At 50.5% G+C, this 26,929-nt stretch overlaps 1 protein-coding gene across 2 annotated transcripts in view; it reads right to left on the reverse strand.

Annotated features, from left to right (window-relative positions):
• LOC125624850 (mitochondrial peptide methionine sulfoxide reductase) overlaps positions 1–26,929 on the reverse strand; it is a 71,170-nt gene that overhangs the window by 38,174 nt on the left and 6,067 nt on the right. Inside the window, exon 1 of one of the 2 annotated variants that reach the window (XM_048826138.2) lies at positions 4,418–4,560. The exons of the other annotated variant lie outside the window; for it this stretch is intronic. Coding sequence (XP_048682095.1) covers positions 4,418–4,490 — 73 coding nt within the window. The 5' untranslated portion in view covers positions 4,491–4,560. Of the gene's footprint in view, positions 1–4,417; positions 4,561–26,929 lie in introns of those variants that run through there. 2 annotated transcript variants of the gene reach the window in all.

Here is a 26,929-nt window from a genome sequence, read left to right on the forward strand (position 1 = left end):
TCCAGCTCTGGCCGGGGGCCCAGCGGCACAAGAATGAACACTGGCACTGGCCACATGGGACCCTGGCCCATGTCACCCAGATCAGCCTTTGCTAATTACACTCGCAAAGGCTGGTCTGTAATTTCCTGGGGGCGGTAGCCAGCGTTGGGGCTTTTCCTCTCCAATCAGGCCTTTCATTGTTAGATTCCTGGCTGCCCTGGGCCCTGGCAGGTCTGATGCAGGGAAGGCTGCAGGCAATGGAACAGGTGCAAGGGTAGACTCCTAGCTACGGCCCTGCCCTGGAGAGGAGGGCTATTCTGGGGGGCACCCGAGTGCCAGAAGCATCAGTTTTCCAAACAGATCCTAGCGCTAGAAAAGGGAGCTCTTTGCTCTGGGACGAAGCCAGAGCCGAGTGACTCAGCAAGGCCTGGACTCCTGGCCTGCCTGCCAGCTTTCTTGCCTAGCCTACGAGACAGCCGGGAAAGGGCAATAAAAGGAGAGTGGGGGCAGCGTTCATCCTACCAGGCACACGATATGAACAAGACTCATCGCTCTCCCGTTGTTGTCAAAAGCCTCAGCAGGGCCCTGTGGCTCGCCCGCTCCGGCCCAGGGATGAGGAGCTCACGCTGCGTCTTTCCCCTACGGCTCTGGTATAGAAACAGCCCCAGGCATCCCCTCCCTCCCCCATCACCGTGGTGGCAGCAGTCTGACTGCACACAGCAATTTAGGACGGGAAGTGAAGAATGGCGCAGCCAAGCCACACGAGGACAGGAGGGCGTTTTGAGAGCCAGGATGCCAAGCCAGCCCACTGACAGTAAATGCTCACGAGTCTCCCCGGCAATGTATATGGAAGGTGGGCACTGGACTGGCAGTCAGGAGATCTGGGTTTAACTCCCAGCTCTGCCAGTCTCATTGTGTGACTGTGGGCAAGTCACTGAATCGTGCTGGGTCAATTCCCCCTTTCTTCCTCCCACCCTTTGTCTGCCTTGTCTATTTCAACTGTCGTCTCTTTGCGGGGCAGAGACACTCTCTCAATCTGTATGTACAGTACCTAGCGCAACGGGGCCCACCTCAGCTGGGACCTCTAGCTGCTACTGGCACACACCGAACTGATCCTGCCAGGATCACAGGGCCACCCCAAGGCTTCTGTCACGCCAAATGCAACCGCCTCATTTTACGTAAGCCAGGCACGTTTCAAATCTTGCCGTCTCTCCCTGCCCCAGCCGCTAAATCAGAGCCCCACTGCTTGATCCTTTCAGCCCTAGGATCTGTTTGAGTTCCCAGTGTGCATCAGGAGAAAAATGGCTAGCAGCTGGGTCATGGGGCGCCGGAGTGAATGAAGGAATCAGAGGAGCATTAGGGGCTGTGAGGCCCTGAGCCAGAGCAATTGGGGGCCTCTGCCCTACTCCTTCTGCCTGCAGTCATGTCGTTGTCCCCCGGGTTCCTGCCAGGGCTTGCCCTGCCCCACCTGGTGCGCCCCTGTCCCTGGCAGGAGCACCAGGTGGGCAGAGTGGGGCAAGCCCCCAAACCCTGACCCCACTCCCCGGCAGGAGCGCCGAGTAGGTCGGTGTGCGGGGCCACCCATTTTTCCAGGAGCCCCACAATTGGCCAGGGCCCCTGGACACGGGCCCTGTTGGCCCAGTGGCTAATCCGCCACTGGAAGGTAACTGGGAACCCTTTCCCCCTGACAATTCTTTGCATGGCAATCTTATGGGCCAGCAGCTCACAAAGCCCAGTCCCTTGGGGCATTTCTTAAAGGGGCCCTACAGAGAAAGTTACATGGTCTTGTGCACCTGTTTTGCTTCTTTATGTTGGAAGCAGTCCGAATTGTTCTTTTAAAAAACGGGGATTTTTTTCTTTCCTGCTTGCTTTCTACCCTAGAAATATCAGGAATGGCAAATCGGGTCTTCTCTGGAGGACTCATTTAATGGCATAGAGCTGGAATTGGTGAGCTCTCTCTGAAAAGATAGGGATGATGAATTTCTCACACTTTTTCTAAGGCATTGGAGTTAAACAAAATATTTTTACAAGAATCAAAAGAAAAGCCTCACATCCCTTCTCTTGCATGACACACCAGATGTCCAGTCATCCACAGAGTCTTCCAGGAGTAGATAAGACCTGAATTTTTAGTGTTTAAAAAAACCACCCACAAAAAACAATACAAAACCTCCTCTGCAGACCTTCTTTGTACATCATCAGGAGAAAAGCGGGGGGGGAGCAGGAGTGTGCGTGGCCAGACTGTCTGAGCTGGCATACAACTGATCCAGAGTTAGGTCACAACAGGAATATTGATGATTACCGTACAACCCTCCTGCAGTGGAGACTCCCCCATGCAGGGTTACATGCTGGATTGCAGGCTCCTTGGGAGCAGGGATCATCTTTTTCTTCTGTTTGTACAACGCTACTCACGTAGCTGACTGCACTCACAGTTCAATAATTAAAATGTTCATGAGACCAAATAACCAGCGTAGCCAATTTACCGCCAACTAACCAGCACGATACAGAAAAGGGGACATGCAGCATGTTCCGGAAGCAATTCTGACCTTGCAGCATGTTCACCTCACACAGTAGGTTTGCTTTGAAGATCCACCCTTTATAACCAGGTTGCTTACAAGATAAAAGCACTTTATGCTGCCCCCATGATCCAACCCACAGGTTCCTACCAATTCCTTCTCTCTTGTTTACCACACTCCAAAGCAGCTGGGTGCAGAGGTACTTCCCAGCCAGGGCAAGGACACACCATTCATGCCTCTTGTCTTTTGACACGTTTCCTATTTCTAATGCCAAAGCTGACTTCAGCTTTGCAAAGTGTAGTGGGATACCTGACGTGGGTGAACAGAATTGTGGGACGAGCACATGACATGCAGTCAACAACTTCCCAACATCTACATATGTACACAGCTGGGTGGCCAAACTTACTGACCCACCGAGTCGCATATGACAACCTTCAGAAGTTTGAGAGCCGGGGCGCACCTGCCGGGAGTCGGGCCTTCAGCCCCTCAGGATATGCCTGCTGGGGCTCGGGGTTTCAGTCCTGCTCAAGCCCTGACAGGCACGTCTTGTGGGGCTAAAGCCCTGAGACTCCCACATCCCTACTGGGCAGAAGCCCCTACCCCACCACCCTGCTGCAAGGCAGAGGTCCCAAGCTCCCTCCCACAGCGGGAGCCACAGTTGGGCCACCCCTACATTACAGGAATACCAATAATAAACCATCATCATAAAAAAAGGGAGGGACACCTAAAGGGCGTCTACACAGCAAAGAACCCAAACCAACCCCAAACCATGGCAGTGAATCTCCGAGCCGGAATCAACTGACCCAGAGCTAAAAGCTGCAGCGTAGCACCTGGGCTCCAAGACCCTCTCCCGTCACTGGGTTTGTGAGGCCAGGCTCCAGCCTGAGCCCAAATGCCAACCCTACTATTTTTGGCCCAGCTGCAGGAGCCTGAGTCAGTTGAGCTGGGCTCTGAGGCTCCCGTGTGTTTGCCTTGGGTTTCACTGTTTAAGGCTACCCCTAAACAGTGAAGGGACCCAGCGCAAGGCTAGGCCTGGAATCTGGTCTGTGCGGGCGGAGACTGCAAAGCCAGTGGGCTCTGCCTGAGTTCAGGGGTCCAATACAACAGGGCCCTAGTTATTTTCAAGTCACCTTTAAACCAGACCAGAGAATAGGAGACACAGTGCTAAGACACTGTCTGGCCCATATCTTTGGAAGTGGAAGGGGCTCTGAAACCCCACCTCTTAGCAGGAGAGCAGGGATGTCTCCCCCCAACCCCAACAAACATTACCTGGCCTATCAGCTGAGGCCCTGCAACTCGGTGCACCCATTTGCTTACAAAGACAAAACGTGTTGCACAAAGTCATACCTAACCCCCTCCCCTCCTGGAGCCCACTCCTCAAAGACAAAGGGAAGTCTGGAGCTGCCTGTAAGTATAAATATGTGCACTCAAGCACCACAACCCTGCAACCAATGGACGGGGGACTGTGTGTGTGTGTGTTGGGGGGGCACTTGTTGGGGAAGGGCAGTGTATCTTTAAAAGAACATCACAAGCACCCCACACACACACACACCTCCTTCAACACAGGACTGGGCTGAGTGAATAAGTCTGGAGGGAGGGGGGCATGGAAGGAAGCCCCTGCTCCCCAAGATCCACTTCCCAGCCATAGAGCCTGAACTTGAGACAACAAGGCCCTTAACACATAGCCACACCCACCAGCCATGCCTTGGACTTTACACTCCCCTCGCAACCCCCAGCCTGCCTCCCTGAGCCCACATCCGCCCCTGGGCCCCCAGGTCACAGCTTGCACCTCCTTATTACCCCCTGGAGGAGCCAGCCTTGCAAGACAGGAGGAGGAGAATTTCCTTTCCCTCTCCCTGCTCCCATATGCAACTGGCCCCCAATACTGACCCCCCTCCCCTCACAGCAGCCCACGTGGAAGGTACCTGACACGGTGAGTCTCTGCGCTCTGCCTGGAAGCGCTTCCTCCCGGCTGGGGAGCGCGGTTTTGCCCGGCATGGCTGCAGCCAGGCAAAGCTGCGCGCAGGTGACCGGGCTGCCCCTTGTCCAGCCTCCGCGTGCAACTAACTAGCCAGCAACTTCCTAACGCGGTGGGCGTGGCCAGGGGAGGAGCTAGCACCGGGGGGCGGGGTTAGGGGGCCCCATGGAAAACTCTGAGGAAGGAGCGTGGATTTTCACAACGAATCTAGCTGATGCACTGTGTTTTCTCCCCGTAAGGTGTGTCACTGGGGGAGATGCAATGCAACGGAGGATCTCTGCTGCTTAAGATTTGCAGAAATTAGCGGGGGGGGGGGGGAGTGGGGGAGGAAGGGAAGCTCATGAAGTCCATACAAAGATCCTAGGGGGCCCATGCAGCATAGGGCCCCAATCCTGGCCCTGGATCCAGGTGGGTGGATCCTTGGGGTTGGGCATGGATCTGATGGCAGGATCAGAGTCTAGGGGTGCAGGGTATCACCCTGACTTGGGGCGATTTGTTGAGTCATCCCTAGAACTGGGTCAGAAGCAGAGACTTTCATGATATAGAAAAATGCTCCTGAATTGAGACAAAAAGTAAAAATCCTGGGAAATCTTCACCAACGGAAAATCTGAAGAAATACATTGGTTTCGGTCAATCAAAATGTTTTGTTTTGATCCTTTTGAAATGTTTAGATGTTGACCAATTTTTTAAAATTTTTACTGTAATTCACTTCGATTTTGAACTGAAAAGTCGCTTCAAAGTGGACAAGTAGGCGTTTTTTCATTTAGAAACAAAACCTTTCAGCAATGTCAAAACTTTTTTATTTCCCCCCCAAAATGCCAAGAATAAAACCCTTCACCGAACCCCACTCTTTCCTGCAAACAGTTTTGGTTTTGATGCATCGGCATTTTCAGATGAAAAAATCTGATCAGCTCTGGTCACACCCCCTCCTTCAGAAGGGTGAGGAATTTCCAGGCCCATGAGGCTATGGGCTCAGATGAGATTTTCAAAAATGACTAGTAATATTTGCAGCCTCATGGTTTGGGTTTGGATGGCTAACTTGAGACACCTTAGGGGGGCCTGATTTTCAGAGGTGGATGTCCAGTGTTGTTTGACAATCCCTTTCAAGAGTCTCAAGTTGCCCCCCCCCCCATCACAGGTCACTTATGAGCATCTCAGTCTGAAGAGCCTTAGATTCAAATATATTCTGTTTTTCATTGAGCTTGTGACTGGGGTGGGGAGCCAGCTGTGGTCACTCAATTAGGGTGAACTGCAAAGAATGGGGTAGACAATCCCCCAAAAGCTGGTGGATATTCCAATACTTAGATTTACCCAGACAGCATCAAACAGCTTCTTTATTACCTTACCGGTTACTCAGAAGTCCAAACAACACAGTTCCCTTAAAGTGATCCAGCCTCAGGCCTCCATCCAGATACCTGAGTCAAATTTGATGATTTCTGAAAATCTTATTTCATCATAGAAAAGAAATCCCAAAGGATCAGACACATTACCTCCCAGGTTATTGAATATTCCAGACCTTACCCAAATATATGCTACAGACAATTCTTATTAACTACACTAACATTTATTAAAAAACAAAAGAGAATATGGTTACAAAATCAATATACGTACAGACATGAGTTTAATTCATTGAGGTTCAGATTCATAGCAGAGATGGTGAGCTTTGTAGTTGCAAAGAGTTCTTTCAGAAATAGTTGATAGGTTATAGTCCAATGTCCAAATATCATATTCAGGGCGTACCAGCATAACTGGGACCTCAGTCTTGCGACTCAAACTTCCCCTGATGAAGCCTAAGCAGATCTGAGATGACAGAATCAGGACCCAAGGATCTTTTATACAATTTCATGTCTTTTGACAAGTTGGCGTTCAAAAGGTTATTAGCATGACTTTGAAGGAGGTCCATGACTGGTACTTAGCTATAGAATTAACATAAGGCAATTTGCTTGTTCCTCCACCATTCACAGATTATTTTGCTGTACATTTCAAAGAGAGATGAATCCTGAGATATCATGCGTTTACAATTCATTTAAATGATAGGATGTTCTTTTGACCTCTGAATTATCAGAATACAGCATAGACAGGGACTGTTGATTACATTGTCGACCCTACTCATACACATGTAAATACACAAAAACACAAACATTCTCTCCCCACATGTCTTTTGAGGGTTGTTTATTTTGCAGGATGTTTAACCCTTTCTAGCCATGCGTCACAGAGCTATGCTTTTCAATTTCAAGCACATTGCTGGAGGTATTAGTAGCATCTAAGAATGATAGTGTGATGATGGCTGTCCTGTTGGCCAACTCACTGGGGACCTCCAAAGCTAAAAGCATGAACTAAAGAGCCAAAGCTGTGTAGCTAGGGACTGAAAAAAATCTCATATCCTCTGAGGATGGGCCCAGAGGGGGTCTCATATCACACACTCACCAGAGAGTTACAATAGCGCCTACGCAGAGCGTCATGTGTTCGTGGGAGGGTAATGAGCATTATGTAATTATTCCTCACAGTGCAGACAGGCAGGATCACCGTTCCCATTTCACAGATGGTGCAACTGAGGCACAGAGAAAGAAGGTGATCTGCCTGAGCTCCCACAGCTAGTCAGTGTCCAAGCCAGGATGGGAACTCAGCCAGCATTTTTGCCTCTTGACCAAAAATCTGTGACATCTTCCTGACATCTGTATGCTATAGCACCGTATCAGGGTATTTACTCATATATTCTGCATGCAGTTTAGCACTTTCTTGGGGGCGGGATGTAGTAATGTTAGATTGTATAGGAAGGCATGACATAAACCTGCTTCCTGTTATTTGTATGCATGCTCAGAGAATGGTTGATTGGTATAAATCCACACGCTGGTCCTAACCCAGGAGAAGGGCTTATGGCTCAAATGTCCTCTTTTAAATGAGCCTGTCTGCTCTGGCGGCCTACTGAAGTAATCATAAGCCTGTGTTGGTGACATAATCATCTCCATGGCAACCAACAGTGATGTCACCAGCAGAGGATTATGATGTGAGGTGGAGGAAGAAGCAGCAGAAGGAGCTGCAGATAGACTCTGAAGGAACAAAGAGCCTGCTTGACATGCCCATATCCCTGCTGGGAAGGTGGAGGGAAGGGAAGGTGCCAAAGATAGACACAGTGCTTAGCACTTTCAAAAGCAGTTTACTAGCGAGCTGGTCTAACTAATGAAACCTGCTCTAGCAACTGAACAGAGAAGCGGTGTTACTTAATGGTTAGAGCAAGGAGCCAGGACTCCTGTGTTCTGTCCCCCTCCTCTTCCTCTGTCTTTCTGCTTGGCATTGGGCAAGTCACTTCTCGTTGGGCCTCAGCTCCTCCCACGTAAAATGGGGACAACATACCCACGTCCAGTGATCTATGGGTAGATTAGAACTAATCTAGATTCTTTGCAAGGGATTAGATCAGCTACCTACCTCCCCGGGTAGTGTGAGTTTAATTCATGTTTGTGAAGGACTTTGGGTCCTCTGCATGGATGGCACTTAAAATTAATAATTTCCCCTCATTAAGCATCAGCTTCTCTTTAAAATCAGCCTCTGGCATGTCAGACTAAACGTGGCCTTAATTTAATTCCTAGCCCATGTATCAAATACCAGATGAGGTCCAGTCAAAATAAACAGAGATCTGTTCATGTTTTGGTGGAAAAGAAACTGCTCTGTTTTAACACCCATTCCCAACAGGCGAGATACCAGGGACTTCTGGAGCTACAAAAAAACAACAATTGGTGGATCCTGGCAGAATTTCAGTGCACCGGGCTTATCCCAAAATAATGTACTCTAATGATGCTGTATTTAGCCAAGTAATGGTTAGGATTCTGTTTCTGTGTCTTGCACCTTTAAACCACTAAGAACTCTCTCTGCTGGCTGCAGAGTCCGACAGCAGTGTTGCATTCATTTCAGAGCAGTTACAGAAGCCCACACTGTGCTTTCTCATTCATGGAGACTTTACATTCGTTCTTTCTTGTGCTGTTGTTCTTTTAATCTAAGTAAAAGCCATTAAGACTGAAAGCATCTGTTTGCTCTAATGCAAACCTACAAGGATTATTCCTAAATCCTTGATTCTTTAGAAGCAGATAAATAAAATAAAATAAAAATAAAAATACATTTGGTGCCACTGAGGTTTTTTTAATGTAAATTTTGCAGCTCAAATTTCCCCCCTACATCAAATGATTTAAATGTGTAATTTCCCTAAAAAACAATACCCTCTCAAACACTGGCAACTCATTCCCAGTGGGTCTGGATAGCTCAGATGCACCAATCTAGCCCAGAAAAGTAGTGAGCAAAAATCACACCCATCTGATGCCTGGTTGGTGACTGATGTGAAACAAGTTGGGTGGGTCTCAGTTGAGTTTTTGCTAGCCAGGTGTCCACACCACAAAGTGACAATGGTTCTAAGGGCTTGATCCTGTAGGATGCTGCGCACCTTTAGTCCCCAGTGGGGCCTGCTTTGACCTGAGAACCAGGCCTGGCCCGAAGTGCCGCTTTCATGCCTACGGGGTCTCAGCACCTTGTGTGATCAAGTCCTAACTGGCATCCCTTGGTGGCTGCTTCAGGACCTCGTGCCAGGGACTGGCTGCCCCCTGGGGGCTGAGCTTGGAAATGCTCTGTCCAGGACCCATTGTGGGGAAGCAGCAGCATCTCACCCACCCCGTGACCAGTCAGGAGCAGGATTCTGGGGGGAGGCAGGGGTATTCTGGGAAGGATTTAGTGCTTTATCCCATAGGGGGAAGGTTTGATTCCCACCTAGGCCTCCCACCAGTGATCACTATCAGGAGGGCACCAGCAGCTGTTCAGCTTCACTCTCCAGCAAGCAAAAACATAGAGCCTGGAGACTCAGTAACCATCCCCGGGCACTTTTCAATCATCAACGAGGCCGTGATCTGAAGGGGTAGGGCTGAGTTCCCCAATGCTCTTACCCAGCAGCTCAGCCAGACAGAGGTTACCCTTGGACTTTAGTGTCAGCAGTTTTGTTTCCTTCTCCGGATTTCGTAACCCATTAATTCCCAGTCCGGTTCAAACTCCCTCTCAGCCTCTAGTCCTTGTCCCTCCCTCTTGGCCTCCTGCCCTGTTGCCTCCCCAGTCCGGCTTTGCTGTTGGCTTCCTTATCTTACCATTCAAGCCCTACAGAGCTCCCCCTCTGCCCCCACAACCATGCACGACTTATTTTCTACTAGACATCACTGGTACCAAGAACAATTTTAATCTAATGCCAGCTCCCCCCACAACCGTATCCTGGCAATGCCAGCTAGCGCTCCAGCAGCGTGAGCTTCCTCCCAGCAGTGCCCTCGTGTGGCACACTTCCTCCCAGCAGTGCCATGCCAGTGACTGACCTAAGCAATGCAAGCTTTGCCACAGCAGTGCCCTATGGTGGGGAACTTCCTCCCAACAGTGCCCTGATGGGGGAGCTTCCTCCCAGCATGACTGTGCTCATGCCATCCCTGCCTCACTTTCCCCGCCCGTGTTTCAACTCCAGGGCACAGTGTTGCTCAGACAACAGCCATTGAACCCAGGCTGTTGTATAAACCTGCCCTCTTTTTTTCTCTCCTCTTTGTTGAATTTCCCCGCAACAGTTGCGCTTGGTGGCCCAGGCTGGGTTGTCACCTGAATGAATGAGTGTAACCGTGTCCTATAATTTCCTACTTGATGTCGAAAGGCGATTAATAAGGTTTCTTTGTGAGTGCTTAATAACACTCTGCTGATGGAGAGAGAGACCCCGGCGCAGCTTCTCTCTTTCTTCCCCATGTGCTCTATTAATTGCATGTGTAACGCCTTTGTTTCCATTTCATTCTTTTTTTAGAAATTAAATGAAATCTTGGAGAAGAAGCCCAAAGCCTTGAAAAGACAAGTCCCAGCTGGTGCATGGGGAGAGTGGGCCAAACACAGCCCTGGCGTAAGTGGGAGCAATCGCTTAGGTTGACACGAGCTACCCAGGTGGTGCTGCAGGGCGACGGCCCAACATTCCTGCTCAGCAATTCAGTGGCAGAACATAGAATGGGGAGAACTGACATCAGCGCTCCACTCCAGCAATCTCTCTGGACTCTGGGCATGCCCCCACCCCCACACCCCAGCCAGCCCCATGGAGAGGTGGGGGCTCTAAGACCCAGCCAGCCCCCCGAGAGCTGGGATCTCCACTCACCACACCCCAGCCGACCCCACGGAGAGCTGGGATCTCCGCTTACCACACCCCAGCCAGCCCCACGGAGAGCTGGAGGCTGGCGAGGGAATGAAATTGGGACACTCGCTATTAACACACACAGCTGCACACCCTTGGAGACAGAGACACTCTCGTGTTGTGCGTGCTCCCAGTCACACACAGACATACAAACCCTCCAGCGCGGTCAGAGAAACACACACACACACCCTACAGCTCCACACAGCCAGCCCCATCCATTCCTTCCCCTCTCCAAGACATACACACACGCAATGCCACAAACACCAACCCAGCTACAAAGATGGACACCCTCCCCTCTGCACACCCAATGGGCTGCTTTAGACTTAGGGCCTGACCCAAAGCCACTGAGTTTTCACTGACTCCAGTAGGCTTTGGATCAGTCCCCAAAGGGAGCGTGCCTGCCATTAGTGGAGAGTCAGCCCGGGTGTAAGAGGATGCAGAGGGCATTAAAAATGTATTTGCTGACTGCAGGGTTTGGTTGCAATGCCCAGGGGAGAAGAGCAGGAGAAGGGAGGAGAAGCTGGACAGCTGAAAGGGCTGGACTATTTATACCAGCGTCTGGGCTTTAGCCCACACTATGGCAGGGCCTCAAAACCCAGGGTGCAAAACAGAAGCAGCACGAGCCATCGCTATACACTATCGTGGGAATCAGCACAGGGTGTCCACAGTGATCTAGTCCTTTCTTATTAGAAAAACGTGGTTGCAGAGTGGAGGAGGCTGATCCTGATGTAAATCCAGAGCGTCTGCATTGAGTTTACTCTGGATTTCGACCAGGGCTGAGAGCAGAACCCGGCTCAACCCCCATTGCAGCAGAAACTTTGGGTGCAGGATTGATCTCAGAGGACTCTGAGATTCCTATCTTCCTTTGCAAATGCTTCCTCCTTCCTTCACTCCCACCACACCCCCAGCGTTGTTATAACCAAGGACAAAGAAAGAAATGAGGAAAAGAAGCAGATAAATAAAATCGGGGTGCGGAGAGAGGTACCGAGAAATCAATTTAAAATAAAAGGAAGGAAAGACAAAGCGGTTGAGGGGGAAGGGGATGAAGGAAACGGAGGAGTGCCCCACACAATGGAAACTAAGCCAGACAGCTCCAAGTTCATTAGATTCTCCAATAATATTGAAATGACATGAAAAGCATAAAGGCCGCTCGGCAGGGGGGGTCTGGGGGAAGGCTGTGTAGCGGGAGAAACTGTGTCATTAAAGGAGCCATCAATGGGAAATTGCATTGTGGATTAAATTGCAGGGTAAAAGTGTGTGTTAGGTGGTGGTGGGGGGGAGGAAGAATCTTAAATTCAAGTGATTATTGCAGCTGAGAATGAATTAAAATCCCAGTGCAAGCAATTTAGGTCACAAACAATGTGCTCAGAAAGCAACACAGAAGGAGTAAACGCGTGTTGGGCTCAGAGGACCGTATATATTCCTGGGCTGGGCACCGTACAGCAATTTAGGGCCTTTATCAAGCTGCCATCTTGCACCTCTGACTCTCTTCCATTCCCCCTCCCTTCTTCCCTTTTCACTCTCCTTTCTTTCTTCCTTTCCATTCCCCTTCTGCCTTCTCCTGAGACCCAGCCACTCCCAGTGTCTCCGGAAGGTCGGGGGTGAGGAGAAGGAGCAAATCCCGATTGAGGTGGGATGCATTTCAATCTGGCTCTACATTTCCCCCAGAAGCAGGATTTTGTGATCTAGGGCTTTCCTTCAGCCTTCTTGAGAGTGCAGTGCCCAAGCTGGGATCAGGTTGCAGACACAACTAAACAGGAGGGCAGTTTGATTCAGCTCCCTCTTTCGCTAAAGCTAAGAACAGACCAGGAACTTCCCTGGGAAACCTGAACCAAACCCTGCTCGGGATCCATCAAATCAAAATTTTTTTGCTGGCTCGTTTGCTTCCCGCTGAGGCCAGAAGCAGAAGCCATCAGGAGAGGGGTGTGAGCCTGTATTCCTGGCCTAGCTAGGTGCAGAGGTCACATCTCCAGCTGCAGGAGCATTCTCAAAAATTCACACAGGCCTCCCAACTCCGAGGCATTCACCCCCAAGCAAACCACTGAACCTTGTGATAAGAGCCCCTCTCCAAGTCTCTGGACTGGGGAGCCATGGAAGTGGGTGCAGAACTGGCTTCCTCCTCCATTCAGAGCTCTGGGGCCCGAACAGCAGACAGGGAGCTCGCTCTGGGCTGAGCCTCTGAGACTGGAGCTGTGCTAAGGGGCTGATCCCATTAAGGTCCATGGAAAGACTCTGGTTGATTTCAGTGGGCTCTGGGTCAGTGCCTAAGCAGGAACAGCACAACAGGTCCTTGGTGTTGGTTTAGCTTGAGACAATGGATGGAGCCACCTGGGCACGTCCAGAACTCAGGGGCCACAGCAATGCATTCTGGGACACCGATCTTATTGCATCCAGCATGGTCACAAGGAGTAGGGGCTCTTGGGCTCTCTATTTCCAAGCATACGGGACTGCCTGGTGGGATGGCGTTAAGAGGATCTGCTGTGTCTCTGATTTACACCAGCCCACTGAATCTAGACAAACAAACTCTCACAGGTACCCGACCCAAGAAGACCCACTGGAATCAGTGGAAAGATGTTGAGACACTTTATAGATCAGGGCCAGGATGATCCAGTCCACCTTCCTGTTGGTGTGGTATTGTTCCCTACTGGATAGGTCAGAGATCTCTCTCCCCAACCCCCATCCTTTTGAGGGTTGACATGATCCAGAGCACATCACTGACCACCAGGAGACCCATGTTCTAGTCCTAGCTGTTCCCCTGACCGCCAGTGTGACCTTGAGTGAGTCACTGCACCGCTCTGCATCTGTTTCCCCTCCCACCCTTTGGCTATCTAGACTGTACGTTCTTCAAGACAAGGACTGTCTCACTCCATGTTTGTACAGCACCTAGCGCAATGGGGCCCAGATCTGTGGCCTGTAGGTGATGATAATAACATCACCATTTTCGCAGGGGCAAGCTCATTAAAAACTTAGTCCCCTGGTAAACAGGGATATACCCCAAAGGCTTATCCAGACAGAGAGAATACACTATCCCATGGTGTTTGAACTGAGACCTGGGAAACTCATGTAGCATGTGAGCCAAGAGAGCTTTCAGCAGCCTCTTTGCTTTTTCCCCTCCCCTTCAGGACCCAAATACTGCAGCCTGGGTCTTGCTTGGTGTGAGAGAAAAGATACTGCCGGCAGCTGCTTGTCACGAACTGGTTAAATTTACACACACATCAAGCGGGTGTGTGGTGGGGTGGGACCCAGCAACGGTGGTGGCCTCATTCTGGCTCGAAAGGCAACACTGACACCCCCGTATGTCACCCATCAGCTCACCGCTAAGCTCGCTCTCTCACTTGGGCTTCATTTGTCTGCATGCCAGCCGCCTCCTCCCTCTCTCCTGCTCTCCCTCTCTCCCCCTCTCTCTCTGCCGGAAAGCAGCAGCTTGGCGAGTTCTGCAGTTCAAACATTAAGGTAATTATGATGCAGTGGGCGTTGGGGAGGGGGAGTGGGTGGGGAGGTTGCGGGGGGGGGGGGGCTGGGAAATGGCTATACACTGTCCTGCAATGCCCTATTGTTTCAATGACTAGATGGAAAATTTGGAAAGCAGGGTGGGAAGGGAGGGGGAAATCTAATGGGATTTTTCTGGGAAGGGGCTGATGCAGGAGGGGCTCTGATCTGGCTTCAAGTGGTAAATGGGTACCTGGTGGTTATGGAGATCTTCATACGGGGAGGGGCAGCTGCATACCTATAGACACACCTATAGCCACCTGTACTCACGGACCCGTCAGGAATGGGTTTCCAGTTCTCTCCATATGTGCGTCTTATTGTCGTTGGATGTTATACCACCTTGTGCTCTGTAATTTATGGGTGCCTTGTCCATATCCCGGCTATTCACAGCCTATATCTATATATTCACTTTATGTCCCCATGTTCATTCTGCCCTGATGCCTCCACAACCTCTTTGCACCCTCAGACATTCTGCCCCTCTTCTCCTATCCCTCCATTGTTCTTCTCTGCCTTGCAGCTATACAGCCCTTCCAGAGACCTATCCATGCGGTGTAGCCTAATCGACCTGCATGCTCTACCCCCAGCCTTCTATCTATACAGGATCTTGCACGTAGGAGAAGGAAGAAACCTATTGAAACCATCCCCCCCGCAATGGCTTGCTGATCCTATTGTTCAGCTGAACAATATCCATCCCTCTTTCCATATTCATACTACACCACTAATTCTCTGGATGCATCCTACACATCCCATTCTGCCTATACGCTGGTATTACTATAAATGCTCTTGTTCTATGTATCCATACCTGTACATCCAGCACCTCTGTATCCTAGTCTTTCAGCAACATTGGGAGTGGCATGGAGGGGCTGGGAACTCAGGGGAAATACTCCAGTTCTCAGGGTTTCTTCTTCAGCAACTTGAAGGAGAGACAAAGACTCCCTTAAGAAAATGCCCCTGCCTCGTAAGCTAACTCTAAGGTGAAGCTGGTTGTGAATTTGTGTCAGCGGGATTTCATCCTGCTTCAGACATGCATGAAAGGGGCTGTGGCAGGGAACGAGTCATAAAGATCTGGCTTTGCAGATGAGACTCAATTTCTCTCCTCTGATATGCCATTAGGTATATTTTGTTCAGGCAGTGGCAGGTCAACATAAAGACACAGATCTGTGAATGAAGAGAAAAAGCTGTGCAAAGAATGCACCAAATCTAGAACAGAAGGGTACTCTGTGACCGAGGCATGAGTGCCTAGGTTAGGTCTGATTATTATTATTAATAATAATCCAGTAGCACCTAGAGGCCACAGCTTAGATTGGGGCCCCATTATGCTAGGTGCTGTATGTCACACCCAACCCCATCCTTGGGCTTCCCAACCCCCCTGGGACCAGGGAAGGTGGGGGCCTCCATTTCCATAGTGCCCCAAAATTCTTTCATCTGGCCCTGGGAGCAGCAGGGCCTAGAAGGGAAGCTTCCCTTGCTGCAGGGAGCGGGAGGCGGGGGAGGGCCTGGATCCCCATGGGGCAAAATGGGCCCATTAGACTGAAAGGGATGAAACAAAATGCCAGTAGAATTGGCCAGGAACCTCCTGCTTCCCCCTTTGCTGCCTGCCTATTAACCGGCCCTGTGCACTTTCCTGCACCCTATGGCTCTGCCCCCCACCCCTCTCCTTTCCCCCCCTTTCCACTGGTCTCCCGGCTGCCCCATAGCCTCACCCCTCTCCATCAGAGAAAGATGGAGGTTATGGACCTTGATCTGCTGAGCCCAGCGCTCATGACCACTGCTGGCTCCTTAGTGACCGCATCTGCTTCAGGAAGGGCCCAGCCAGGCCAGCACCATGGAGAGCTCCTGGCCTGGCAGGTACTGCCAAGATTAAATTTAAGCAGCAATTTATTGTTGTGCAGTCAGAACCCTGGGAACAACCCTTTCTCCAGCCTCTCTCCCTCCACCCCCACCTCCTCCCCCCAGGCCCCCTGCTAGTAGCACTGGGTAGAGGCAGGCAAGGTGGACAGAGGCCTTGTGAAAGCCCTGCCCCCAGACCCCTTTCTCTATCAACATTCCTGATCTCCATCCCCTGGGCTTCTCACATCCACTTCACTGATGTCCCTCGGTCCTGACCTGCAGCAATCCTGCTGCTCTCACCCTGGGTCCCTCTAGAACAGAGACTGCTGTGCACCCCAACTTGTCCCAAGTTCTACAGGGGTGTTTCAGGGACATGGACAAACTCCCACTAAGAACTAGGCTGAGACCACCAAACTCACATCATATTTGGTGCAAGCAACAGCGAACCCAGATCCAGCATCTCTACTTCCCCTTTCCCAAGCTCTTTTCATGGTCCAGTAGCTCAGGTCACGAACTGGGACTCAGAACAGCTGGGTTCTATTCCTGGCTCTGCATGACCATTAGCAAGTCTTTCCCCACTCTTTGTGTCCCCCTCTTTGTGTCCCCCCAACAGTGATGATGCCATCTCCCTAGCTTTGAGATCCATGGATGAAAAGCCCCCTCTGCCAGCCCTCAGCCTTATTCCTTCCTCTGCTCACAGCAAAGAGGATTTTCATTTATTTTAGTCTATTCTTAGCTCTGACCTTGAAATTCACCTAGAGGCTTCTCCAACCCAAGAGGGTTTGATTTGCACACAGTCAGCACATGTCACATTCACTGTCCCCAGGGAACAGTTAAACAAACAAACAAACAACCCAACACCACCACACAACTAACTGAAAACCCACTGAAAACAGGGCTGGCAAATTAGATGGCCAACAATGAAAAAATAATTGGCAAATTTAGAAAAATCTATTTGTTCCTAGAGTTTTGCTGATGTGGGGAATAATTATTTTTCCCAGAAAAAAAATCTTGCACTCTGATTTTCTACCATTTCCTGCCCCAGCTTTGACTTCTCTGTGAAATGCAATTAACTTGGCCAGTTGTTTGCTGCAGAAATTCCAATGTCTAAAACCCTAAAGCCAGAGAGAAGGAAACAGGGTAACCGGAGATGGTGTGGCAGGGGATAGGGAATTCGGTGCTGGGAGAAAAAGGGGAGTAGGTGAGTCTGAGGGAGAGGATCAGGGGAAGAGGACAGGAGGAGGAAGGGCAGCCTCACTGCTTGGTAGGTGAATCCATCCCCCTAACATTCCCTGTGACATTGCCACACATTAACGTGCCATGGGGGACGTGTGTGCCTACTCCTTCTGTGAGGTGTAATTAAAGCCAGCATGGCTGAGAGAGATGAGGCTGGGCGGTACTGGCTTGGAGAGAGCCAGATTAGTCTTTGCAGAGCCATTCGTGCTGTTTAGCGAATGATCCAGAGAGCAGAGACACCCATGCGAACAAACACTAAGCCACATGCCCCTAAGAGGTTGCCTACACAGGAAAGCAGGATCTGAATTTACACCGCAATTGTTATACCAGCATGACTCCCCATGTGGACACGCCTTCTGGAACAAAAGGGCCATGCTCTGGTTTAGTGTATGTTGCTTTGGAAGTGGTTTCAATTAAACTGAAGAAAAAGCCACTCTTCTAGTGGAATGAGAGTGTCCATGGGACAGTGATATGGAAGACCAGCTGGAAAAAATCTTCCACATAGACAAGCCCTTAGCCAACGGGTCTGGCCTCACCAAGCCAGCAAGATCCAAGCAAGCAGAACTGCCCTCCACTCCCATAATGCACTCTGCCTCTGGGACTACCCTCCTCCTTCAGCCCTCCCTCACACCCTGGGAGCAGGGGAGGAGCGAAAGCCTGAACTGACGCAGAGGGAAAAGCCTGACTCCAGTTCAGAGGGGCACAGGGGCTAGGCTGGGGTGACAGGTCACCTGGCAACCCTTCAATGGCAGGCCTGGCTCGAGGGTTAAAACCAAGTGCCAAGCAAATGCAAAGCCCAGCGCGCAGTGGAGTCCATAGCAACAGAGGGCACCGCATAGGATGGAGTCCTGGGAAGTTTTCCCAACCTCCTGCTCAGCCCTGCACCCTGCTAGAACTGCCTGGCCCAGCCTGCCCCCAGCCAAGACCAGCTGCAGAAATGGACACTAATAGGAAACCTTCTCAGCCCTGGGGGAAGGTGTGGTCCAGGGTGGGACTGAGTTTGGCGCAATGGAGGAGGTTGGGCGTCAGGGAATTCTCCTTTCTTGATCCAAATTGGCTCAGCCATCCCTGGTTGAGAAACCCCAGCAGAGACCAGCTGCTCTTTGCCTGTGTCCTCTGCTTTGGGCCTAACCATTTATTATTGTTATTTTCCAGTAGAGCCTAGAGACCCCACCCAAGCCCCACTGCACCAGGCACTGCACAGACAGAGCAAGAGACAGCCCCTCCCACAAAGAGACAAGGCAGCCCCAGTGGGACAGAAAGCAGCTCTCATGATCCCCTTTCATGGACTGGGAACCGAGGCACAGAGATCGAGTGGCCTGCTGAGATCATGCCGGGGGGCAGTGGGAGAACCAGGATCTGAACCCTTAGACTGTGGGACTGCCTTTTTGTTCGGGGTTTGGACAGCTCCTGACGCAGTGGGATCCTGGTCCATACAAATAAATAATAACCCAGATTGCATAAGCCTTAGTCTGATCTCTCAACCACCAAACTGCCCTGCCTCCCAAGCACTCTGCTGAGGGAACCATCAGTCCCCTAGAGCTCACGGGGACAGGCATCAGAAGTGCAGACAGATCAGACAGGCAGGCCGGCCCTCAGAGCAGCAGAGCCTGCATGCATAGAAAGGCAGGATCACGTTTAGCTCATGCTGGAGATTTTGCTTGTACATAAGCAAGGATTGTCCCAGCTGTCATGGTAGGAACTTGGGAAGGTCCATTTCCCCACTCTGTGCCTCAGTTTCCCCCCTGTAAAATAAAGGTCAAGGTGTTTGTTGGGGGTGGGGATTGTGAGACTTTTAATTCCTGCAAGATCCCCTGATGGAGGTGGAAGAGGAGAGCATCACGCCTCTCTGCCCCTGACGGCCAGTCTGGGTGCTGCTTGTGCCACCTGGGGCATATTCGTTGGGCCAGACTCTCCGCTGGTGCACTGGGCATAGCTCCACTGAAGTCAACGGAGCCCCACCACCAGAGGACGATCTTCACAGCAACACGGGCGAGGAAGCATGAGCAGCGAGCGCCTTGGCCGAGCAGCGGCAGGGGGCAGCTGAGAGCACCCCCTGCTGGGCAGGGACCAGGGTGCGCTGCAGACGGGTCATTGCAGGAAGAAGGAACGCGGCCGAAGGCACCATGGCCATGACAGCCCCGCAAGAGGGGGAGAGATCGCCCAGTGCTTCGATGCCAGGAACTGTCCTGAGGAGAGAATTAGACAGATGTGGAAACGAAGGGCACACACAAAAAATAAAAGCCATCCCATCCTAGAGAGCATGGGCCGGGCTATGACATCACCAGTAGCCAATCAGGAAGCTCCATTCCATCCCAAAGTCCCAAAAGCTGTTTCAGAATAAAAGTCACCCAAGCATATTTAGCCCAAAATTTTAGTGGGGCCTGGGCCAAGTTAATCTCCTAATGTAAACTCCACTGAAATCAATAGCTTGCCAGCAGAGATGGATGGGAGCTGGGTGGACAGAGAAGATGAGATAGACATCATCCGAAAGGCTGATGTGTGACAAGGGTTTTCTGGGAAGGGTTTTCAAGAGCCCTTCAGTTGCTTTATCCCCTTGCTTTGTACCCAGGGAAGCATCTCTTGGACCCAGATGAGGGGTGACGGGGGAAAGAGAGTGACATGGATGGGGTCTATGCAAGGGGATGGGGCAGTAAACAATTATCCCCGCTCGGCTGGGTTTTTAATTGAACAGGGTTTAGTGTAGGATTTGCTCTCACCATCAGATCTGTGAACCTGACCTAAATCCGGGAGCAGCAGGGGTGGGTTTAAGGAGACAGACAAAAAAAAATAAAAGGGCATATTATTTATTTATTTTCCCTGTGCAGAATGTCTCTTTTTCCCATCGCTGTCTCTGCAAAACCCATCCTCCCTCATGCAGACAAATAACCGGGGCTGCCTGGCTGCTGCAGCCCAGGGGACAGCACTCCCCGCCCCAAATTCATTCATGTCACCATAAATGTCTCAGCTGGCCCGTTCAGTTATGTTCGCTTTAATCCTGAACTCTGGGGAGGGAGCAGGGCTCCGTGGAGAGAGCAGGAGTTAAGGGACCTAGTTTCTGTTTCTGGCTTTGCCACCAATTCCCTGGGTGATCTCGAGAAGCCAATACTCTGTGCCTCAATTCCCCCAGCTCTGCCTTGGGGAGAACAAGACTCATCTGCCTTTGTAAGGGGCTTTGAGAGCAAAGTAAGACTCCCATTGACTCCTGGGTTTTGCTGGAGCACCCGAGAGAGGATGATTTGTTCCCTGCATCCCCACCCTGCCCCAGATCTAGTCTACACACACTGTATGAGATCTAGCCAGCTGCTCCTTGCAGGCCCTCCCTGTCTCTTCCCTGTTTCCCCGCAACCAGAGGGCCATGCCCACCTCTCTCAGCCTGGTGGAGAGAGCAAGCTGCACCTATCACACAGACAGCAGAATTTAATTGCGGCCGGCTCAGCAGAAAAGTCTTGGGTCCCCAGTTACCTGCCCACAGAATTTACATTAATCACTGTGTCCTCAGCCTTTGATCTACATTAGATCCACGCGAATGTGACAGCAGCCTGGTCATGGTGCCTTGTGTTTTGGGTTTTAGCATTTTGAATCATCCTGATCCATTGCATGATCCTGACCATTGATACGGTGACCTGTTACCCAAGCCTTCACCCTGCTGATCACAAGATTTTCTCCAAGGGAAGACGTGGGGGACCATCAGATAAAAGGGGCCTGGTTCTCCCCTCCCACCGGAGTAACTCCCTGGGCTTCACTGCAGTTACTCCTGAGTCAGGGCCCACCCAGCCTAAAGGCCATGGATGGACTCCCATTGACTTCAGTGAGCTTTGGATCAAGGCTTTTTTCCTCTTACTCTAGTGTATCTGGCTCATTAGCAAAGCCCTGGAGAGCGGACTAAGGAACAATCCTTCACCTAGACCCCGGGGAAGGGACGGGTGACCCATCAAGTCTTTTTCCACCTCTAATTTATATGATTCTTTGGAACACAGGGCCCAACAGGGCTTAATCCGTGTTGAGGCTGAGCCCCAGTCCCGCTAGGCCTGGCAGTTTGTAGCCCCGACCCCGCTAGGCCTGGCCAAGTCAGTTATGGAAGTAAAATAATTGCTTGAGCCCCAGCACCTCTTCCTATCGGTGTCAGAGAGAGGATTGGGCCCACAGACAACAACAACAATTGAACCGTCATGAGATTAGTCACAATAACTTTGAAATCCTCCACTCAAACTGTCCTACAGTCTCCTCTGGGCATGCTTGTTTATACCAGCTCAGCACCCGTTCCTTCCCACACGCGCACATCCCTTTATCATCAGTTTTCTCATTGAGTCAGAAAAGGCAATTTACAGCTCCCAGGCCTGCCTCTTCTCTCACTTACACTGGTGTAAATCAGGAATAGCGCTGCCCACGTCCCTGGCGTCACAGCCATGTACAGTCAGCCAATGTAGGAGGAGGATGACAATGAAGAATCTGCATCACTGCAGCATCCAGAGGCCCCAGTTGAGATCAGGACCCCACAGTGCTAGGTGCTGTACTTTCCCAGAGGAAGAATCTGTCCTGGGTGGCGGGGGGGGGGGTCCCTTTAAGGGAGCCAGGTCTAATCAGCTGCCTCCCAGATTGGGGTGATTAAAGCCAACAAGCAGCTCCTTTCAGGGAGAGACCTGCAGGGAGGAGGGTGAGTACAAGTGCCAGAGTAAGAACCCAGTTTGTAGGTGAGTCATGGCTAGATGGAGTGTGATCCTACAAGGAGCAGGCTAGGAAGGAGAAGGGAGCAGTGAGGATGCCCTGGGTTCCCAGACAGAGGGCCTGAAGCGTGAGACCAGCAGCGCATGGATAGGCTCCTGCAGGAGAAAGGCAGGCGAAAGGCACCGTCTAGAGCCTGGCCCTACCTTGAACTGTCTTATTTTGGAGAAATAAAACTCAGTCTCTGAAGAAAAGAGACAGAAATCCTGGGGCTGAAGCAGGTTCTGTGATGCGCTGGCCCTCTGTTGTATGCCTCCCCCGCCCCAAAGAGCTAACACTCTAAATACACAAGACAGGCCAATGGTGAGAGGGGAAACTGAGGCAGAGAGCGGGGCACCGACTCACCCAAGGTCAGCTGGCAGGCCGGTAGCAAAGCCAGGAACAGAATCCAGACCTCTTGAGCCCCAGGCCAGCACTCCCACATCCTTTAGAACATCCTGCTTCAGAGGAGCAGAATCGCTACGGCTTGTGCTTAGAAGGCTCCTAAGTGGTTTTACTGGAGATAGCGTTTATTAAGCCAAAAGGGACATTTTCTCCACTAAAGAAAAAACATGTTTCATTCCCCAAAGCAAATAGGTTCCATGCTGCTCAGATCCCTAAACCAGCCCCTCTTACCTTCCCTTTTCTTTAAAAGGAATAATTTAAAAAATAGACTGAATCATGGGGATAAAATATAAATTCCAGCCCCTTTCCCCAGCTTTTGAGATGAATCACTGAACTGGAGGGCCACCGAGTGACTGCACATCACTGAAACTGTAATCAAGTCCTTCCGTTAACAAGGTTATTATTTTTAAGGGAAGTCCCACTAAGGTTTTCACAATTGCAGTTCAGAGTGTTGAGTGCAGCTGGTGGACAAACAGAGCCATCCTGACCCTGCTTTTGAGGGCGTTAAAAAGAAATATTGTGGATGTGTTTAGTGCTCACGAAAGGCGGGCGACATTCTCTGCCAAAGCACCTCAAACCTGGCCTCCAGCGTGCCAGTTATTACAATACAGCCCCTCTCCCCTGACTTGCAGCCCCCTCTTCCTCTGCCAACACCCCACACTGATGACCTGCAGCCCCCCGGCTATTTCAGCTCTGCCAATGCCCCTCACTCCTGACCTTCAGCATCCACTCATAGTCCTGCTCTGGGCTCCTACATAGCTCTGCCAACAGACCAGTCCTGTGCCCCACACAGCTCCAGCACCTCAGTCACCCCTCTGCTCCTCCAGTTCTGGGCTCTCCACACAGCTTAGCCAAGGCAGCCCAGTCCTACCATACCATTCCCCTCTTGTTCCAGTCCCACACCCCACCAGAGGCAAAGGGCCAGATTCTGAGCTCAGTTACATCAGTGTCATTTCCAACTTCAGTGGAGTTACTCCAGCTTCACACCAGCACAGCTAAGAACAGATTCCAGCCCCTCTGGTGTAGTGGTGTCACGTAACGGGTAACCCTTTGCTACAGCTTAGGATGAAACCACTGGATCCTCCCTTGAAGTCAGTTGAGTTGCACCAGGCACTAATTTGGCCGGTTCCATTAGCTGGGATTTGGACTCTGGGTCCCCTGTGGCAAAAGGCAAGGGTGTAAACTCAGTGCCAGCAATCATTAGATTTCAGACTCATCATTGATCAACATCTCAGTCAGAGAGGGGGGATTTTCCTTTCCATCAGAAAATATTAGGGCCTAGATCCTCACAGGGGCTGAGCACCTACAAATCCCACAGGACTGGAGGATGCTCATCACCTGGCAGGATCAGGCCGTTAGCCCTGTCTCCGTCTGCCTGGAGGTTGAGCTCTTGGAAATGGTGCAATGCAGATGGGGTCATTATTAGGTATTGAAGCACCTTCTGCTCTAGCCCCGCAGAAGGGCAGCTTCCATCTAATGCCATCTCTTGCATGAGGCACTGGAAGAAGGAGCCCATCCCTCCTGCCAAGCCAGCTCAGCTTCACGCTTGTTTTGTGCCATACTCGATAACCCGTAGCCCCGCCGCAATGCTGCGAACTCTCAGGGAAGGCAGATTGATGGGAAACGAGCAAGGCAGCCGTGACAGAGACTGGGCCTGCATGAAGCCTTTGTTTCGAAGGGCCACAGCTCGCTTATTTCTGTTTGCCTGCTCTGAAAATCTCGCCTCGTTTTCTCCTGTCATGCTGAAGCATCGACAGAGCTCGCCAGTGCAAAAGGACACCCCCCAGAAAGCAGAGACACTCCCAACAGAAGAGATCCCTCCATTGCCTTCACAGGGTTATTAGATAGAAGAACCCCTTTTATTCATGCACAGCACAACCCCCAGTCTGCCTAGAGCAAGCTCATTTCTTACACCTCCAAACTCAACGTCCCTTATGAAAAATGAAGCAAAGCAACATTCTCTTCCATGGAGACTTGTTTGTACTGACATGGGTTTACTGCCTGGGTCAGATCTCTGGGGAAAATGCTGGTTTTCAAGACTGCCACCATGTCAGGGTTTGGGAGAGAAGTGAGCTTCTTTTGGGCTATTAGCACAAAAGAAATGAAAGGGGACTGTAGATTTAGCAGTCACTCAAAAAAAAGGGGGGGGGGAGAGACCTTCCTTGCTATATTATTACTAAATAAATTAAATATTGATATTGTGGTAGCGGGGAGGCACCAGAATTGCCCTTATTTGGGTTTTCTATGTTAGGAGTTTATGTTTCAATTATTCTGGCATTTGATTTGTCTCTGCAGCACCCTCCAAGCCTTCGATGGCAAAACAGGGGTGTATTATTAATTATTATTCACAAAAGATGCCCATCCCGAGCTCTGGAGTTCCCCAGCGTAACTGAATTTCACAACCACCACACAATCCAGTGGGACCGCTCTCTCCAGTAAAAGTCAGTACAGAGCAGCAGACCAAAGCATCCCTGCAGCAAATACATATGGCCATTTAACAAAACTACCCATCTGTGAGCGCAGCCCTGCAGACACTTCTGTAGAGCAATGTTTGCAGGATTGGGCCCTATCTTAGGTAGTTATAAAAGTCAAATTGCTGGGGGGGATTGTCATTAATATCATATGCATATCGACATTATTATATTTAAATTACCAGACCCAAAATGTGCTAAGCATTTCCCAAACACATGAGCTCACAGTCCCAGCCTCAAAGAGCAAACAATCAAAGGCCCCAGTTCTGAAAACCCTTAAGGGAAGGGCCTGATCCAAAACCCACCAAAGTCAATCGGAGCCTTTCAATTGCCTTTAAATAGGTTTTGAATCAAGCCTCAGCTGAATAATTTGAGGCAGGTTAGCACTGCTCAGACAGGTCGAGCTTTGCAGAACAAGGGTCTTTACGAATAATTGAATACCACCCATATTATTATTGCACATCTAGGTCGCATTAGCTTCAAGCTGCTAATCAAAACAGGGCCCATTTTTGCTAGGCACGTGTCACTGCCCAAAATTGTTTACGCTGCAGGTCCCTTCATCTGAATTAAAATCAAAATAATTATCTAGCTCTGCTAGGTATTTCGAAAGTGCTCATCATCATGAGATCTGGGCCGCATATAATGTAGATCTGATGGGATAAAATAGAGAGCATCAGTAACAACTGATAAATCAGAATAAAATGGAAACCAGTCTGGTTAGAGATATTAATGAAAGCATCATGTGATTGTTTGGAAGGCAGCCAGGCCAAATATTTTGGAGGGGTTTAGCGTATGACTGATGAAAAAGAAAAATCTCCTGAGGTTTTATTGCAACTAGAATGTGAATATGTTGATGGCCAGTTCACAGGAGGAATCCGCTGGTTTGGAGATTTCTGTGCATGCATGGTGACTCCCCCAGCTTGCTATAAAAAGACGGAGATTCACAGGAAGGAGAATTTCACAGAGAAATTATTCCCATCTCATTCCTGGCTCTGGCTAGAGACCCAGTCGTCCAATACTCACAATGCAGACGCACTGGAGTCGACGGGATTGCTAGCTGGTTTAATGGTTGCAGCATCAAGCCCACGGGGCGTGTGCTTCTACAAATCTACTCTTGGCTACGCAGACGTCAATCCATAGCAACCCCATTGAAGTCAGTGGAACTGGAGCCGCTCAGAATTTACTGTGGTGTAATGGAGATCAGAATCTGGCCCCCCATGTGCAGGGTCATATGAAACCATCTGTGTGTATTCACAGGTCTTCAAGAGTTGTAATTGGTGAGTTCAATCCTGCCAGGTGCTGAGCACCCTGGCCCGGTCCAGCACCAACTCTTTATTCCAGGGGAAATGAACCTAGCTAATAATGACTCATTATTATATGAGTAAGACTCATACGCAGACCCTACCAAAATCAGACCAAAGACAAGGCACAAAAACAGAGGGGTGTCGGGTGCAAATGGGCCACATGACAGCAGGCTGTCCGATAACATGCTTTCATTTCTATTCATTAGGCATGACTAAGCATATCACATTGGTATCTGGGTCTCCAGCCTCCCTGTGGGTCATGGGATGACCCCCAAAACTGTGAAAATAAAAAGGGAGTCCCCTGCTTGCCCCCCTACTCATCCCACAGCATCAGGAGGAATCCTAACACCAAGGAAGGCAGAAAAATCCTATCCAAGACCTTGGCACTGATGGTCACTGCTGTTACCTCAATGGTGGCTCAGAAAACTACCCTTCCAGGGTTTGCTAAGGGACCTGCAAGGGGCAGAGCTCCTATTGATGTCAGTGGGTTTTGGATCAGCTTCCAAACCACCCTGACAGCTCTGCCTCTTTGTCACTCGACTGAACTCAGTGGCGTGGCATGAAGTGACTCCAGCTCCTTCCCCATCTCACTGTCCTGGCTCTCCAAATTCGGCCGGGTCTATTGCAGATACACTGGCTGGTGGCTGTGTCAGAGCCCAGCGGAACGATGTTCCCAAGCCAGGAGAGCTCCATAGCAGAGCCAAACCCGACAGATTTCTTTGCACACCAGGGTCTAAGCAATATATGGGTTGCTTCGAATGATCAGAGATAACCAAAGATGAGTGGCCCTCGCAGCATGGAGCAGCATTAGCGGAGGATGCTAATATCCCTGTTCGGTC

Source organism: Caretta caretta, chromosome 19 (genome assembly GCF_965140235.1).
Source record: "Caretta caretta isolate rCarCar2 chromosome 19, rCarCar1.hap1, whole genome shotgun sequence".
NCBI lineage: Eukaryota > Metazoa > Chordata > Testudines > Cheloniidae > Caretta > Caretta caretta.